The sequence below is a fragment of the Piliocolobus tephrosceles genome, chromosome 13 (assembly GCF_002776525.5).
Source record: "Piliocolobus tephrosceles isolate RC106 chromosome 13, ASM277652v3, whole genome shotgun sequence".
NCBI classification, from domain to species: domain Eukaryota; kingdom Metazoa; phylum Chordata; class Mammalia; order Primates; family Cercopithecidae; genus Piliocolobus; species Piliocolobus tephrosceles.
Genome location: NC_045446.1, coordinates 11,174,288 through 11,188,073, shown reverse-complemented (window position 1 = coordinate 11,188,073; position 13,786 = coordinate 11,174,288). Strand labels below are relative to the sequence as shown.

Genomic DNA, 13,786 nt, shown 5'->3' with positions numbered 1-13,786 from the left:
TTCTCCTGCCTCAGCCTCCCGAGTAGCTGGGACTACAGGCGCCCGCCCGCCACCTCGCCCGGCTAGTTTTTTTTTTGTATTTTTAGTAGAGACGGGGTTTCACCATGTTAGCCAGGATGGTCTCGATCTCCTGACCTCGTGATCCGCCCGTCTCAGCCTCCCAAAGTGCTGGGATTACAGGCTTGAGCCACCGCGCCAGGCATAAATTTTTTTTTTGGTAGCAACAGAGCCTCACTTTGTTGCCCAGGCTGGTCTTAAGCTCCTGGGCTCAAGCAATCCTCCCATCTTGGCCTCCCAAAGTGCTGGGATTATAGTGTGAGCCACTGTGCCCAGCCTGCCTGCAGTTTTTAACAATACCAGTGACCTGGTCTCACTTCTAAAGATTTTAACTTAATCAGAGAGGAGCCTGGGCATCAGACTTTTTTTTTTTTTTTTGAGATGGAGTCTCGCTCTGTTGCCCAGGCTGGAGTGCAGTGACATGATCTCAGCTCACCGCAACCTCCGCCTCCTGGGTGCAAGCGATTCTCCCGCCTCACCCTCCCGAGTAGCTGGGATTACAGGCGCTTGCCACCATGCCCAGCTAGTTTTTTGTATTTTTAGTAGAGATGGGGTTTCACCATGTTGGCCAGGCTGGTATCGAACTCCTGACCTAGATCCACCCACCTCGGTCTCCCACAGTGCTGGGATTACAAGCACTGAGTCACCATGCCCAGCTGGCTAAAGTTTTTTCAAAGCTCCCTAAACAACTAATGAGTAACCTGGGTTCACAACCACTTCTTTACATGCATACTTCTTTTCCCTTTCTTTCATTCTTTTCTTGGTGAATACAGGGTTGGGGTTTATTTCCAGATGGGAAAATTAAAGCATAAAAGGTTGAATAGTTCACCCAAGATTGAATAGCTGGTAAATGGTGAAACAAACTGAACCCAGTTGTGCTTGACTCTGGGACCCATGTGCTTCACCATGATGCACAATACAGCACACTAATCACTAGCAGGGCCGGGCGCTGTGGCTCACGCCTGTAATCCCAGCACTTTGGGAGGCCAAGGCGGGCGGATCACGAGGTCAGGAGATCCAGACCACCCTGGCTAACACAGTGAAACCCCGTCTCTACTAAAAATACAAAAAATTAGCCGGGCGTGGTGGTGCGTGCCTGTAGTCCCAGCTACTCAGAGGCTGAGGCAGGAGAATGGTATGAACCCAGGAGGCAGAGCTTGCAGGTGAGCCGAGATGGTACCACTGCACTCCAGCCTGGGCGACAAAGCGAGACTCCGTCTCAAAAAAAAAAAAAAAATCACTAGCAGGATGAAATGGGCATGTCTCATTGAGGACCATCATCTCAAGCTTATCACAAATTGTCAATTTCCCAATGTGCTATCAAATGACAGACAAGAGACTAATAGGTTTATTTAAATAAGTTAGTTTGGCGAATATATTCATCCAGGATTCATCCTTAGGATTCTGAGTAAATCCTGAACAAAGACTCAAATTTTAATGTCTGTTAAGAATCAGCCAGGCACGGCAGCTCACATTTGTAATCTCAGTACTTTGGGAGGCCCAGGTGGGCGGATCACGAGATCAGGAGTTCGAGACCAGCCTGGCCAACGTGGCAAAACTCCATCTCTACTAAAAATCCAAAAATTAGGCCAGGCGTGGTGGTTCATACCTGCAATACCAGCACTTTGTGAGGCCGAGACAGGTGGAACACCTGAGGTCAGGAGTTTGGAGACCAGCCTGGTCAACATGATGAAACCCCATCTCTACTAAAAATACAAAAAAAAAAAAAAAAAGGCTAGGCACAGTGGCTCATGCCTGTAATCCCAGCACTCTGGGAGGCCAAGACAGGCCAAGAGGTCAGGAGATTGAGACCATCCTGGCTAACATAGTGAAACCCCATCTCTACTAAAAATACAAAAAAGTAGCTGGGCGTGTTGGCGGGCACCTGTAGTCCCAGCTACTCAGGAGGCTGAGGCAGGAGAATCACTTGAACCCGGGAGGCGGAGGTTGCAGTGAGCCAAGGTTGTGCCACTGCATTCCAGCCTGGGCGACACAGCGAGACACCACCTAAAATAATATATATATATATATGCGTGTGTGTGTATATATATGTATACATATGTGTGTGTGTGTATATATATATATGCGTGTGTGTGTGTGTGTATATACATATACACAAAAATTAGCCAGGCATAGTGGCACATGCCTGTAATCCCAGCTACTGGGGAGGCTGAGGAACGAGAATGGTATGAGTCTGGGAGTCAGAGGTTGCAGTGAGCCAAGATCGCACCACTGCACTCTAGCCTGGGTGACAAAGTGTGACTCTGTCTCAAAAACGAGAAAAAAAAGTTGCCCAGGCTTGCTTGAACTCCTAGGCTAAAGAAGTCTTTCCACCTTGTCCTTCCAGAATGCTGGAATTATAGGTGTGAGCCACTGCACCCAGCCTGGACATCGTATTTTATTTTTATTTTTTTTTGAGACTGAGTTTCGCTCGTTGCCCATGGTGGAGTGCAACGGCACGATCTCAGCTCACCACAACCTCTGCCTCGTGGGTTCAAGCGATTCTCCTGCCTCTGCTTCCCAAGTAGCTGGGATTACAGGCGCGTGCCACCACACTCGGCTAATTTTGTATTTTTAGTAGAGACGGAGTTTCACCACATTGGCCGGAGGATGAGGCAGGAGAATAGCTTGAATTCGGGAGGTGGAAGCTGGAGTAAGCCGAGATTGCACCCCCGCATTCCATCCTAGGCAACAGAGCTAGACCCTGTCTCAATAAGTAAACAAACAAACAAATAAAATTTGACAACCTATAATGAGGTAACTAAAGACAGGGTCTATTATACACATTTTATCTAGTTATCCAGCATTAGTTTCAGCATCTGCTTGAAAGCTAAAAGTACCAGAAATGAGATCACAGAGTGTCCTGTGATCTCATCACAGGACACTCCTCCAGCTCCAGAAACAACTGTTCCACAGCAGACCAGACAGAAAAATGAAGAAAACACCAGGCACTGTGGTTTAACAAGCCAAGCAGGAGTAACTATTAGCAAAACAAGCTGAATAAATGCTACTAGAAAATTCTATAGCAAGGCATGCGGCACAGGCCCTGCAGTGACCTGAGTGACTGCGACAGGCACTCTCGGCCACTGACCCATGTCCACCTGCCAAAAGCAGCAGTAAACGGAAGTACAGTGAGTTAAACACCCTCTGGGGCCCTATTTGCAGTCTGTAAAATTGGTTCGGAAAGATGCCAATGGAGATAGGATTTCTAAAGCATCTTTCAGATATGACCTGTTGGAGGGCCCTAAGGAATTAACGGATGCCTTGACCACCCCGAGACAGGAGTTCATAGGCCAAAGTCAGAAATAAGCTGCAGGGCAATTAGCACTCATTTATTGTTTCAGATCACAGGCTCCCAAATAACTGAGTTTATGATCCAAGCTTTCTTCATCGCTTCGGACAGTACACGCCTACCCAACTCCAGTATATCCGTTAGGTCCTAGTAAACATTTGTGGCACTGCTGATATGTTTCGAATCTTTTTTTTCCCCAGTAATATAAACCAGAGAGCGTGGACCAAGTCATTCGATTACATGTTGTGTTTGAGCAACACCATCCACGCCGTGAGCTTACTGGATCCTGGGCCGTGCCCAGCGACCGTGGACAGTGAACTAAGCCAGAGCTGGTGCTCACGTGAAGACAAGGGCAGAGAAGGATTCGGAGCTCTAGGGAGTACAGCCAGAAGGGTAGTACAGGATTAACTGCCGGCCCGGTGCTTCTAGCTCAGCCGAGGAGCCGCAGGGCCACAGGCTGCATTCCCCGAAGCCAGGCCGCATCTTTTCCCCCGCCCCAACGACCCCGCGCACTGCAGGAAGGGGGCGGCGACGTTGACCGCCGCAAGCAGCCAAAGGAAGGCGGCGGCTGAGAGCGGCCAAGGCCGAGAAAGACGCACAGCTGCGGCTTTACTGAGCCGCCCGGCGGGAGCCCGGAGCCCCAGAGGCAAGGCCCCCAGCGTCGCTCGGATCTACCACGGGGAGACTGGAGACATCTGAGGCCGCCTCCAGAGGAACAAAGGTTCCTCGCGAGGCCGGGGGTGGCAGAGTGTCAAGAGAACACACAGGAAGGACTGGAAATGGGGCTTGGGGGATCTAGGGGAGTCCCAGGCGTGCCCCCAGATTCCGGGCTTCTCACCGCCTCCTACGCGCCGCCACTACCGCTACCGCCGCCATCTTGTGCCGGGTTTGCTCCTTGACCCCGAACCTCCCGCCCCACCACGAGCACTCAGCCACGTATCCTAGTTCCCGCCCCTTCCGGCCTTCTGATTGGTTCGGCCTGAGCGCCGCCGGGCAACTGTCTCATTGGTAGAGTGCACACTCCAAATTATCGCAGGGGGCGGGGCTTCAGGCCAGGGGCGGGAACGTCCAGAGCCAGGCGCTGTCCGACTTTGCACGCTCTCAGCATGACAGAAGCACTGGACTGGTTTTCTCAAGTTGGCAAATTTTATTTAGAAAAAAAAGTGGGAGAGAAAAAAGTGACAGCGCTCCTTAGGCCAAAGACTTAGAAACCTCCACCCTGCCGTAGCACGTTAGTCCCTTCCCTCTCTCACTGCTCAACCTCCCTGGGCTTCCAGAGCAAGAAAAGGCTACGTCCCTTGTCGAAGGAGAGTGGACGGTGAAGGTGCCTGGAAACGGCCAGAGAAAAGACCCAGGCGGTCGATGTTGCGGTGGAGGACACTGTGCAGCACAGCCAGATGGGGTCCACCCTCACCTCCACCCTCCCTGGAGAAGTCCCGGATGAAGCGACCCCGCTCTGATTGGAAGATGAACTTCTGAGGCAACGGCCCATGCTCCCGGAGAAAGCCCCAAACACTGAGCAGCAGCAGACGCACCTCGAAAGGTGCCAGTTGGCTAAATACTTCATGCATATTACCCAGGGCCGGAGGCAGGAGACTTCCCTCAGCCATGACAGCTACTAAGGTGCAGGATGCCTCCAGGTGCCAGGGGGAGTGGGTCGTGTCAGGGTGGCGAGAGGCTTCCCAATGGCCCAAGAGGGCGGCCAGCAGCCCCCGAAGCAGCACGGAACAGTAGCACAGGGCTGGAGGAGCAGCTGCTACCAGCTTTAACAGCTCGAAGAGCAGGGGCTGTTCCCGGAAGCGCCGGCCAATGCGGAGATCCCGCTCCACGGTGGCCCGGGCGTGTTCCTCGGGGGGCCAAGCCAGCTCTGCACCAGCTGCATCGGGACACACACTCTCCACCAAGGTCACTGCCACTGCTTTGGCTGCCTCTGGACTCAAGATGGGCGCCCCCCAGCATTCCCCACATTCAGTGCCCCCTGGAGCACTGCAGCAGTGAACCAGGAGGCTGAGGAGGCTCTGGGTGTTATAGATCACTTCCTGCTGATTTCGTGACTGGACAAACTTGGGTGGCTTCAAGCCACGGCCGATGACTCCAGCATGGAAAACTGACCAAATCCCTCCAGGACCTGGCACAGCTGCAGTGTGCCTCCGGTTAGTGTCCAACAGGGAGGCAGAAGCCAAAGAAGCTGAAACAACTGAGAGAGTCTCATTGTCCCCATCTACTTCCCCTCCAAACAGTTCTGTGTTGCCTCGATGTAAGGCTCCCTCAACCAGCAGCTGCAGGACAGCCTTGAGTCCAGCTGGGGACGTCTGAGACAGGCGGGTGAGAAGCTGACAGGCTGAGGCCACACCTGGGGGGCCATGCAGCCTCAGAGAGGCGAAGAAGTGGTGCACCCCAGCCCTTACCAGTCCCAGGAGCTGGGAGGGGGATAAGGCATCAGGAGGAAAGGGACAAATGGCCAGGAGGGAGGCAGCAGCTTCAGCTACTTCCTCCTCAGGATGTAGCAGGAGAGGCGCCAGGTCAGACAGATGGGCTGAGGCAGATTCCCCAAAGTGCGCCCCTAGGGCTGCAGGGCCCTCGCCACCCTGCTGTTCCCACCCTACTAGCAGTGCCAAGTTGCGCAGGAACCGGGCCGTGAAGGGAGACTGTAATGTCCCCGCATGCACCCGAGCCAGACAGCTTCGGAAAGCCAGGGGCAGGAGGCCAGACAGACTGACCACTAGCCCTGCATATAACTGGGTGGCCAAACTCAACTCTTCAGGGCTTCGGGCTCGGCTCAGCAGATGGCCCAAGGCCTCAGGTCCACAGCTAGGCCGGGTATAGACAGACAGCAGGCCCAAGAGCTGGTGCTGCCAGAGGAAGCGTTTCCGTTCCAATCGTAACGTCTCTCCACACAGCTCTCCAACATGGCTTTTTAGCGCATCTAAAAAGGGCACCGAGCGGGGAGGTGGGGGCGGGCCTAGCACCCCTTCCCCAGGAGACCCTCCCCGGTGATGAACCAGCTTTTGCAGGTGCAGCAGCAGCAGCTGGATTAGCCGGTCACAAGCCTCACGCACAGTGTCTGGCACAGCCAGGCCCTGGGTGGTAATGACCGAAGCAGGCATAGCTGTGTCCACCAGGAACTGCAGCAAGCGGTAGGCACCTGCCCCAGAGGCCTGGCTCACCAGGTGCACAGCCAGGTTCAACATGTTGTCCAGCTCCTCTCGGGGGAATCCTTGAAGGTGTTGCTGCAGCTGGCTCAGCACAGCTGGGGGCTTGAGGCAATCCACAAGCTCTCCGGAGACTGTGCCCAGCAACGCTGGTGACATGACTGCCAGCTGCAGTAGGAAGGGAACCGTGGCCTGAAGGGAGGGGTCCCCACTTCGGCCTCCAGTTCCCCCTGCCAGGCTATCATGGAACATTCGCAGGAGCTCCCGTCGGATACTATCTCCATGGCGAGAGGCCAGGTGCCCTAGGATGCCTACAACTGAGGCAATCTTGGGCACCCGTTTCTCCGCAGGAATGGCAGGAGATCCAGGGAAGGGGTCTGTAGAGGAGGTCTGAGAAGAGCTTCCACCACTACTGCCAGCTCCACCTCCAGCCCCACCATGGACGCAAAAGTCCTTAAGGCCACAGGAGAGAACTCGGGAAATGATGGTGCCAGGAAAAGAGGAGCCAATATGTGCCACAACCCAGTCAAAGTGTGGAGAATGCTGAACAGAGGTATCCAGCAAGGCATCCACACACGCATCTGGGCAGCTACCGATGAGAGCCGAGAGGCACTGCACATAGATGTCCATTAATGTACGCGTGGCCCTACAACCCATCCACAGCTGTAGCAGTTCATTAAGAGCGCCAGTAGCGTGGGGAACACGCTGGTGCTGGCCTGAGTACGTGCTGCTCAGTTGCCCCATGAGGTCAATGGACCATGCACTAATCACAGGTGCCCAGGCCTTTGGGTTGGCCCGGATAAACTCAGACAGCACCTGCTGCACTTCCTGAACCACATCCTCTAGACCAGGTCCCCCAGCAGGGACATGGGAGGCTGGAGGTGGACGGAGGTGAGGTGGACCAGCCACAGGGGTTTCATCCAGGGCAGCCAGGTGGGCCCGGACACTCTCATCAAAGACACCTCTCAAGTGGTCAAGCACAGCAGCCCGAGCAGGTGGCAAAGAACGCAGCAGGAGAAGACCACAGCGAGCATGTTCCCGGGCTGAGAGCTGGTGGCCCAAAAGGGGGTCTACGCCAGTCAGAAAAGCCTTGATTTCCTGGGACAGCTCCTGAGCACTATAAGGAAGCAAAAGAAACAGACTTAGAGTGTTGTAAGATGTTAGGCAACTTACCTTTCCTGTCCTGTATGAGCTTTGTCTTTTATATTAAACAGGGATATTAAAATTACTTCCCTCATAAAAGAATGTTTGTTTTTTGAGATAGAGTCTTGCTTTGTTGCCCAAGCTGGAGTGCAGTGGCGCCACCTTGGCTCACTGCAACCTCCACCTACTGGGTTGAAGTGATTCTCCTGCCTCAACCTCCCAAGTAGCTGGGACTATAGGCACCTGCCACCACACCCGACTAATTTTTTTTCTTTTTGTATTTTTAATAGAGATGGGGTTTCACCATGTTAGCCAGGATGGTCTCAATCTCCTGACCTCGTGATCCGCCCGTCTCGGCCTCCCAAAGTGCTGGGATTACAGGCTTGAGCCATCGCGCCGGGCCAAGGATGTGAAATAACTTAAATGACATCACTAAGGTAGCAAAGCTGAAGGAAAAGTACAAGAAGGATGTTGCTGACTGTAAGTCGAAAGGAAGATTTGATGGTGCAAAGGGTCCTGCTAAAGTTGCCTGGAAAAAGGTGGAAGAGGAAGATGAAGAGAAGGAGGATGAATAAAGAAACTGTTTATCTGGCCAGGCACACTGGCTCACGACTGTAATCCCAGCATTTTGGGAGGCAGAGGTGGATCACTTGAGGTCAGTTCAAGACCAACCTGACCAACAAGGTGAAACCCTGTCTCTACTTTAAAAAAAAAAAAAAAATTGCCGGCATGGTGGCGCATGCCTGTAATCCCAGCTACTCAGGAGGCTAAGGCAGGAGAATCGCTTGAACCCAGGAGGCAGAGGTTGCAGTGAGTCGAGATTGCTCCATTGCACTCCAGCCTGGGCAACAGAGCGAAACTCCATCTCAAAAGAAAAAAAACTGTTTATCTGCCTCCTTGTGAACACCTTAGAGTAGGGGAGCCCCCTAATTGACACATCTCGTATTTGAGAAGTGTGTTGCCCTCATTAGGTTTAATTACAAAATTTGATCATCATATTGTACAGTCTCTCAAAGTGCTCTAAAAATTGTCAGTGGTGGCCGGGCACGGTGGCTCACATCTGTAATCCTAGCACTTTGGGAGGCCGAGGCGGGTAGATTACCTGAGGTCAGGAGTTTGAAACCAGTTTGGCCATCATGGTGAAACCCCGTCTCTACTAAAAATACAAAAAATTAGCTGGGCATGGTGGTGCATGCCTATAATCCCAGATACTTGGGAGGCTGAGGCAGGAGAATCCCTTGAACTCAGGAAGTGGTTCGATACCGTGCCACTGCACTCCAGCCTGGGTGACAGAGCAGGACTCCATTTCAAAAAAAAAAAATTCTCAAATTCTCAGTGGTTTACATGAAGTGGCCATGGGTGTCTGGAGCACCCTGAAGCTTTATCAAAGTTGTGCACATTTCCAAACATTTTTATTTATTTTATTTTTTTTTGAGGCGGAGTCTTGCTCTGTCGCCCGGACTGGAGTGCAGTGGCCGGATCTCAGCTCACTGCAAGCTCCGCCTCCTGCGTTTACGCCATTCTCCTGCCTCAGCCTCCCGAGTAGCTGAGACTACAGGCGCCCGCCACCTCGCCCAGCTAGTTTTTGTATTTTTAGTAGAGACGGGGTTTCACCGTGTTAGCCAGGATGGTCTCGATCTCCTGACCTCGTGATCCGCCCGTCTCGGCCTCCCAAAGTGCTGGGATTACAGGCTTGAGCCACCGTGCCCGGCCCCAAACATTTTTAAAATGAAAAGGCACTCTTCTGGCTGGGCGCAGTGGCTCATGCCTGTAATCCCAGCACTTTGGGAGGCTGAGGTGGACAGATCAGAAGGTCAGGAGATCGAGACCATCCTGGCTAACACGGTGAAACCCTGTCTCTACTAAAAATACAAAAAATTAGCTGGGTGTGGTGGTGGGCACCTGTAGTCCCAGCTACTCGGGAGGCTAAGGCAGGAGAATGGCATGAACCTGGGAGGCGGAGCTTGCAGTGAGCCGAGATCGCGCCACTGATTCTAGCCTGGCCGACAGAGCAAGACTCTGTCAAAAAAAAAAAAAAAAAAAAAGGCACTCTTGTGTTCTCAATAAATAAATGAAAAAGCAGCAGCAGTTGGGCTTTTATGTTCCGTCTTACCATAGGAGTAAAAGGTGCCATCCAATGTACTCTCCACCCCTTTTAGCACCTCTCCTCAACTTCCCCAGCAGTTAATTAGACCCAGAGATTAGAAACAAGTGTCTTTGTTGGAAACTAAAGATGAGGAAGAGGGTCTGCTACAAACGCGTTCCCTTTTAGCCTCTTCCTCTGCCTTGGTTTTTTCCCTCCCAGCCATTCAGGAAGGAGTCAGACATGTACAGAACTCAGGGTCTATTTATTAGGAAGGAGATGTCAGTGCTTTATCAAAGATGAAGGGGTCACAGAGGGACGATGGGACAAAGGCCCTCAGCTGGGACATTTCTTGGCCACAATGAGAACAGCAGAAGGCACGAGTCCTGAAGATGGAAGAAAACAGGCTTGACCCACAAGGATACTTGGTTTTTGCTCCCAAAATTCCTGGCCTTGCACCATGTTCACAAAACCCCTTCTCTTTGCATCCTCCTTTTCCCAAGCATGCCTCCCTACTCCCCCAAGTCCTAGTTTCTAGTCTTGCAGCCATACCCAGCTCCTGCAGAGGCCGCTCCATGTCAGCTTCTGAGAAGGCCCGTCTGGGGAAGCCACTGAGCAATTGCACAGGGTCCTGGCCTCCTCCTGGTTCCTCCCCACGGTGGAGCTCCACATAGAGCCTCACGGCTGCCAGCTGTTCCCGAGCCCGGAACGTCTGGGTCAGTGAGGTCCCATCTGGCAGCCTGACCTAAAGGGCAAGGGAGATACTCAGTATTGTGGGCATCAAAACTCAATGAGGTGCCCAAGTAAGGCAAAGAACTAAAGCTGGCCCCTCCTTCTTAGATTGAAGCAGCCCAACTACTATTTAAAGCACCAAATGAACAGCCACTTAGGCTCTGCTTTACTAAGTGTGGATGATAGACTCCCAGCTCCCTCACAACCTAAGAAAGGCAAGGATAAGATTATACAAAAGAATCTGGATAAATACCACATCACCAGATAGCTGCATAATAAATCAAGTAAAAACATGAACAAGTAAAAGGGTAACTGCTGAGTAAGAGGGAGGTATGGGTTTAAATATGACTGGGGCAGGTGAAATTTGATACCTTTCCCAAGAGTAGATAGGATTTCAAAAGTCATTTACAAAGAAGGGAGAGATTTGGCAAAGGGCACATTAACTGAAAAAAGCTCTGAAATGGGCACCTTAACAGGCAACAAAGGGGTCCCAAGGAGGAAGATAGGAATCAGAATCAGTACCTGTATGCGACACTGGTCATACTCCCGCTTGGTGGGAGGCTCCTGGCTGGGAGAAGAGGGAACAGGACCTGGCTCTGGTGCCGGTGGGGGTGGCTGAGAGCCCACACTGCCACCATACTAAAGGGCAAAGCAAAACACTCAATCAGGTACTCACCCACCCTCAGGTGAAACACATCATGTAAGCCCAAGATTTCCCTCTGAAGCTGGAAAAGATTTACTAACCTGCCCACTCCATTACCCGTGGCGTCTTCTCAGTCACCTACCTTCTTGGCTCTCTCTGCTTTGTCCCTCTCGATCTTTTCTCTAACTCTTTGTCTGGAATGTAGACAAGAGGAAATTAGGTCAGACATCAACAAAGCAAATCTTGATTTCTTTCTCATCTGCTATCCATCATCTCCATTGCCTAGACCTGGCTGCTAACTCCTCGGCCTTTTCCTTCCGCCTCTCCTCTGCAGCCCGGCGCATCTCATCTTCCTGTAGCCTCTGTCGTGCTGCTGACAACTCTTGCCCTTGTCTCCTGCGCTGCCGTTCGCGTTCCAATGCCTCCCGTTCCTCTCTCTCTTCACGCTCCCGCTGCTTCTGGGCCACCAGCTCCAACATCCTGTGTTGCCAAGAGAAAACAGCTCAAGATAAATGGACAGAGTGAGAAGGTGCAAAGTTTACCGTAAACAAAATTAGGCGACATATATCCCAAAGTAGATTAAAGAAAAGGAAAAGAAAATGCCAAGAAAGAGGAAATGTGGAAAGGTCAAGGTTCTTTGATCAGATGTGTACCGGGGAGAGGTGGAAGACGTCAGAGATGTGAGACTGCTCTTACTGTACCTCTTAGTCTGTTCCTGTCTTTCCTCTTCACTCAAAACGGGTTTGCCTTCTCCGGCAGCAGAACCAGATCCTACAAACAAACAATCGGTATTATTATCCCTTCAGATTCTCCTCGGACCCTCCTGAATAATCACACGGTGTCCCTCAGTCAGGACCTTCAAGGCCGCCTTGCTCTGAGGAAGTGGGCTCCCGTCCCAGGATATGGCCAAGGGGGGTCTCTAGAGGCTCGTCCACATCGGGGTCGTCTTCGTGCTCCATCAGCCTGGCAGGGAAAGTCGGCGGGGAGGTTAGCTCTGAGGCTGCCCCTTCCGCTAGCCCCCAATTCTCCGCCACCCAGGACGAGCGCTCACCAGTCCATCGCAGCCTCGATGCCCTGGTTCCCTGTGAGGGCCAGAGCCTTCTCCCTGGGGGCAGAAACACCATGAATAGCGCCCACGAGCCATGGTGACCGTCAGGCTGACGAAAAAGACCGGGACAGGTCCGCGGCCCCCCACCCCCGCAGGCCGGGGTTGGGGAACTCCCTTACGCGCGTCCCCTGGGGAAGCCCATCTCGATGAGACTCTCAAGAGCCGTCAGCTCCGCCATGGCGCCGATACCGCCGCTTCCGCGGGGACCTGGTGTGTGACGAGAAGGAGGGCGGGAAGGGTCAGCGCGAGGCAACCCGCCCTCGACGCCCGCGGACGGGCGCTCGCTCTCTCACCCGGCTCTATAGCAGCCAGGGACACCGACGAGAAGAAAGCCGAGGGGAAGCGGAAGTACCGGATCTGTTTGGGTCACGTGGGGGCGGACGTCGACGGGTGCCGCTGAGAACCAGAAAACTTCTGGCCCTGCTGCCAGGACTTTATGTGGGCGGGAACAGGGAGGCAACCCACGAAGCCAAGGCTCCTGGCTGCTGTGGGGAAGAAAGCTGGTGCGGCTCTGAAACCCGTGGGCGGAATGAAGCCAGTTCCCGGAACTTCATCCTGCCTCACCCTCCTTAGAAATTAGAAGGAATATGGTCCCTTAGCGCAACGCTTTGGGAAGTTCTTTGGCAATGTTTGCCAGGAGCCGAAGAAATGTACTTGCTCTTTGGTCCGCTCATTCTCTCTGGGGAATTGAGCCATCCTCTGCCTGACTGCCAAAGGGATCTTTGCGAAACACAATGATCTAATCCTGTCCTCACCTCCCTGCTTAAAACTCCGTGACACTTCCACCATCTAGGACAACTTACTCTTTTTTTTTTTTTTTTTTGAGATGGAGTTTCACTCTTGTTGCCCAGGCTGGAGTGCAGTAGCGCAATGGCGCGATCTCGGCTCACTGCAGCCTCCGCCTCCCGGATTCAAGCAATTCTCCTGTCTTAGCCTCCCGGATAGCTGAAATAACAGGCGCCTACCACCACGCCCAGCTAATTTTTTTTTTAGAGGGAGTCTCGCTCTGTCGCCCAGGCTAGAGTGCAGTGGGGCGATCTCCGCTCACTGCAACCTCCGCCTTCTGGGTGCATGCGATTCTCCTGCCACAGCCTCCTGAGTAGCTGGGATTTCAGGTGCCTGCAACCATGCCCAGCTAATTTTTGTATTTTCAGTAGAGACGGGGTTTCACCATGTTGGTCAGGCTGGTCTTGAACTCCTGACCTCAAGTGATCCACCTGCCTCGGCCTCCCAAAGTGCTGGGATTACAGGCGTGAGCCAAAGAGGGTAACTATTTTTGTATTTTTACTAGAGATGGGGTTTCTCCATATTAGTCAGGCTGTTCTCAAACTCCTGACCTCAGGTGATCCACCCACCTCTGCCTCCCAAAGTGCTGGGATTACGGGCATGACCTACCACGCCCAGCTGTTTTTGTTTTTGAGACAGGATCTGGCTCTGTCGCCCAGGCTGGAGTGCAGTGGTGCAATCTTGGCTCACTGCAACCTCAGCCTCCTAGGCTCAAGCCATCCTCCCACCTCAGCCTCCCAAGTAGCTGGGACTACAGGCACATGCCACCACACCTGGCTAATTTTTTTTT

The 13,786-nt window shown here is 52.8% G+C and overlaps 2 protein-coding genes across 3 annotated transcripts; both read right to left on the bottom strand.

Moving 5' to 3' along the window:
• Positions 1 to 4,473: 4,473 nt before the first annotated feature.
• INTS5 (integrator complex subunit 5) lies at positions 4,474 to 9,778 on the bottom strand. The gene is made up of 3 exons (XM_026446536.2): positions 9,758 to 9,778; positions 8,124 to 8,173; positions 4,474 to 7,642 (listed from the first exon to the last, which is right to left on the bottom strand). Exons 1-3 carry the CDS (start codon positions 9,776 to 9,778, stop codon positions 4,639 to 4,641), a joined length of 3,075 nt encoding a protein of 1,024 aa, XP_026302321.2. The 3' UTR covers positions 4,474 to 4,638.
• A 195-nt stretch (positions 9,779 to 9,973) lies between these two features.
• On the bottom strand, positions 9,974 to 12,577 carry UBXN1 (UBX domain protein 1). 2 transcript variants are annotated; one of them, XM_023200951.1, is made up of 9 exons: positions 12,330 to 12,577; positions 12,154 to 12,207; positions 11,959 to 12,065; positions 11,804 to 11,873; positions 11,391 to 11,582; positions 11,245 to 11,296; positions 10,982 to 11,098; positions 10,280 to 10,472; positions 9,974 to 10,113 (listed from the first exon to the last, which is right to left on the bottom strand). In XM_023200951.1, exons 1-9 carry the CDS (start codon positions 12,386 to 12,388, stop codon positions 10,064 to 10,066), a joined length of 894 nt encoding a protein of 297 aa, XP_023056719.1. In that variant the 5' UTR covers positions 12,389 to 12,577; the 3' UTR covers positions 9,974 to 10,063. The 2 variants fall into 2 exon arrangements, with proteins under 2 accessions (XP_023056719.1, XP_023056718.1); XM_023200950.1 differs by having other exon boundaries at positions 9,974 to 10,472.
• Positions 12,578 to 13,786: the final 1,209 nt, after the last annotated feature.

Bases quoted from the DNA above. Each gene is read 5' to 3' on its own strand.
- INTS5 (XM_026446536.2), bottom strand. From the start codon at position 9,778: ATGGCACCTTTTACTCCTATG. The intron at 8,174-9,757 runs GTAAGACGGAAC...ACCTTTTTCCAG, and splicing joins TGGCACCTTTTACTCCTATG to GCAACTTTAGCAGGACCCTT. The intron at 7,643-8,123 runs GTCAGCAACATC...CAACACTCTAAG, and splicing joins AATCTTCCTTTCGACTTACA to TCTGTTTCTTTTGCTTCCTT.
- UBXN1 (XM_023200950.1), bottom strand. From the start codon at position 12,388: ATGGCGGAGCTGACGGCTCTTGAGAGTCTCATCGAGATGGGCTTCCCC. The intron at 11,874-11,958 runs GTCCTGACTGAG...GTTTGTTTGTAG, and splicing joins AGAGCAAGGCGGCCTTGAAG to GATCTGGTTCTGCTGCCGGA. The intron at 11,297-11,390 runs GTCTAGGCAATG...TCTACATTCCAG, and splicing joins GCCGAGGAGTTAGCAGCCAG to ACAAAGAGTTAGAGAAAAGA.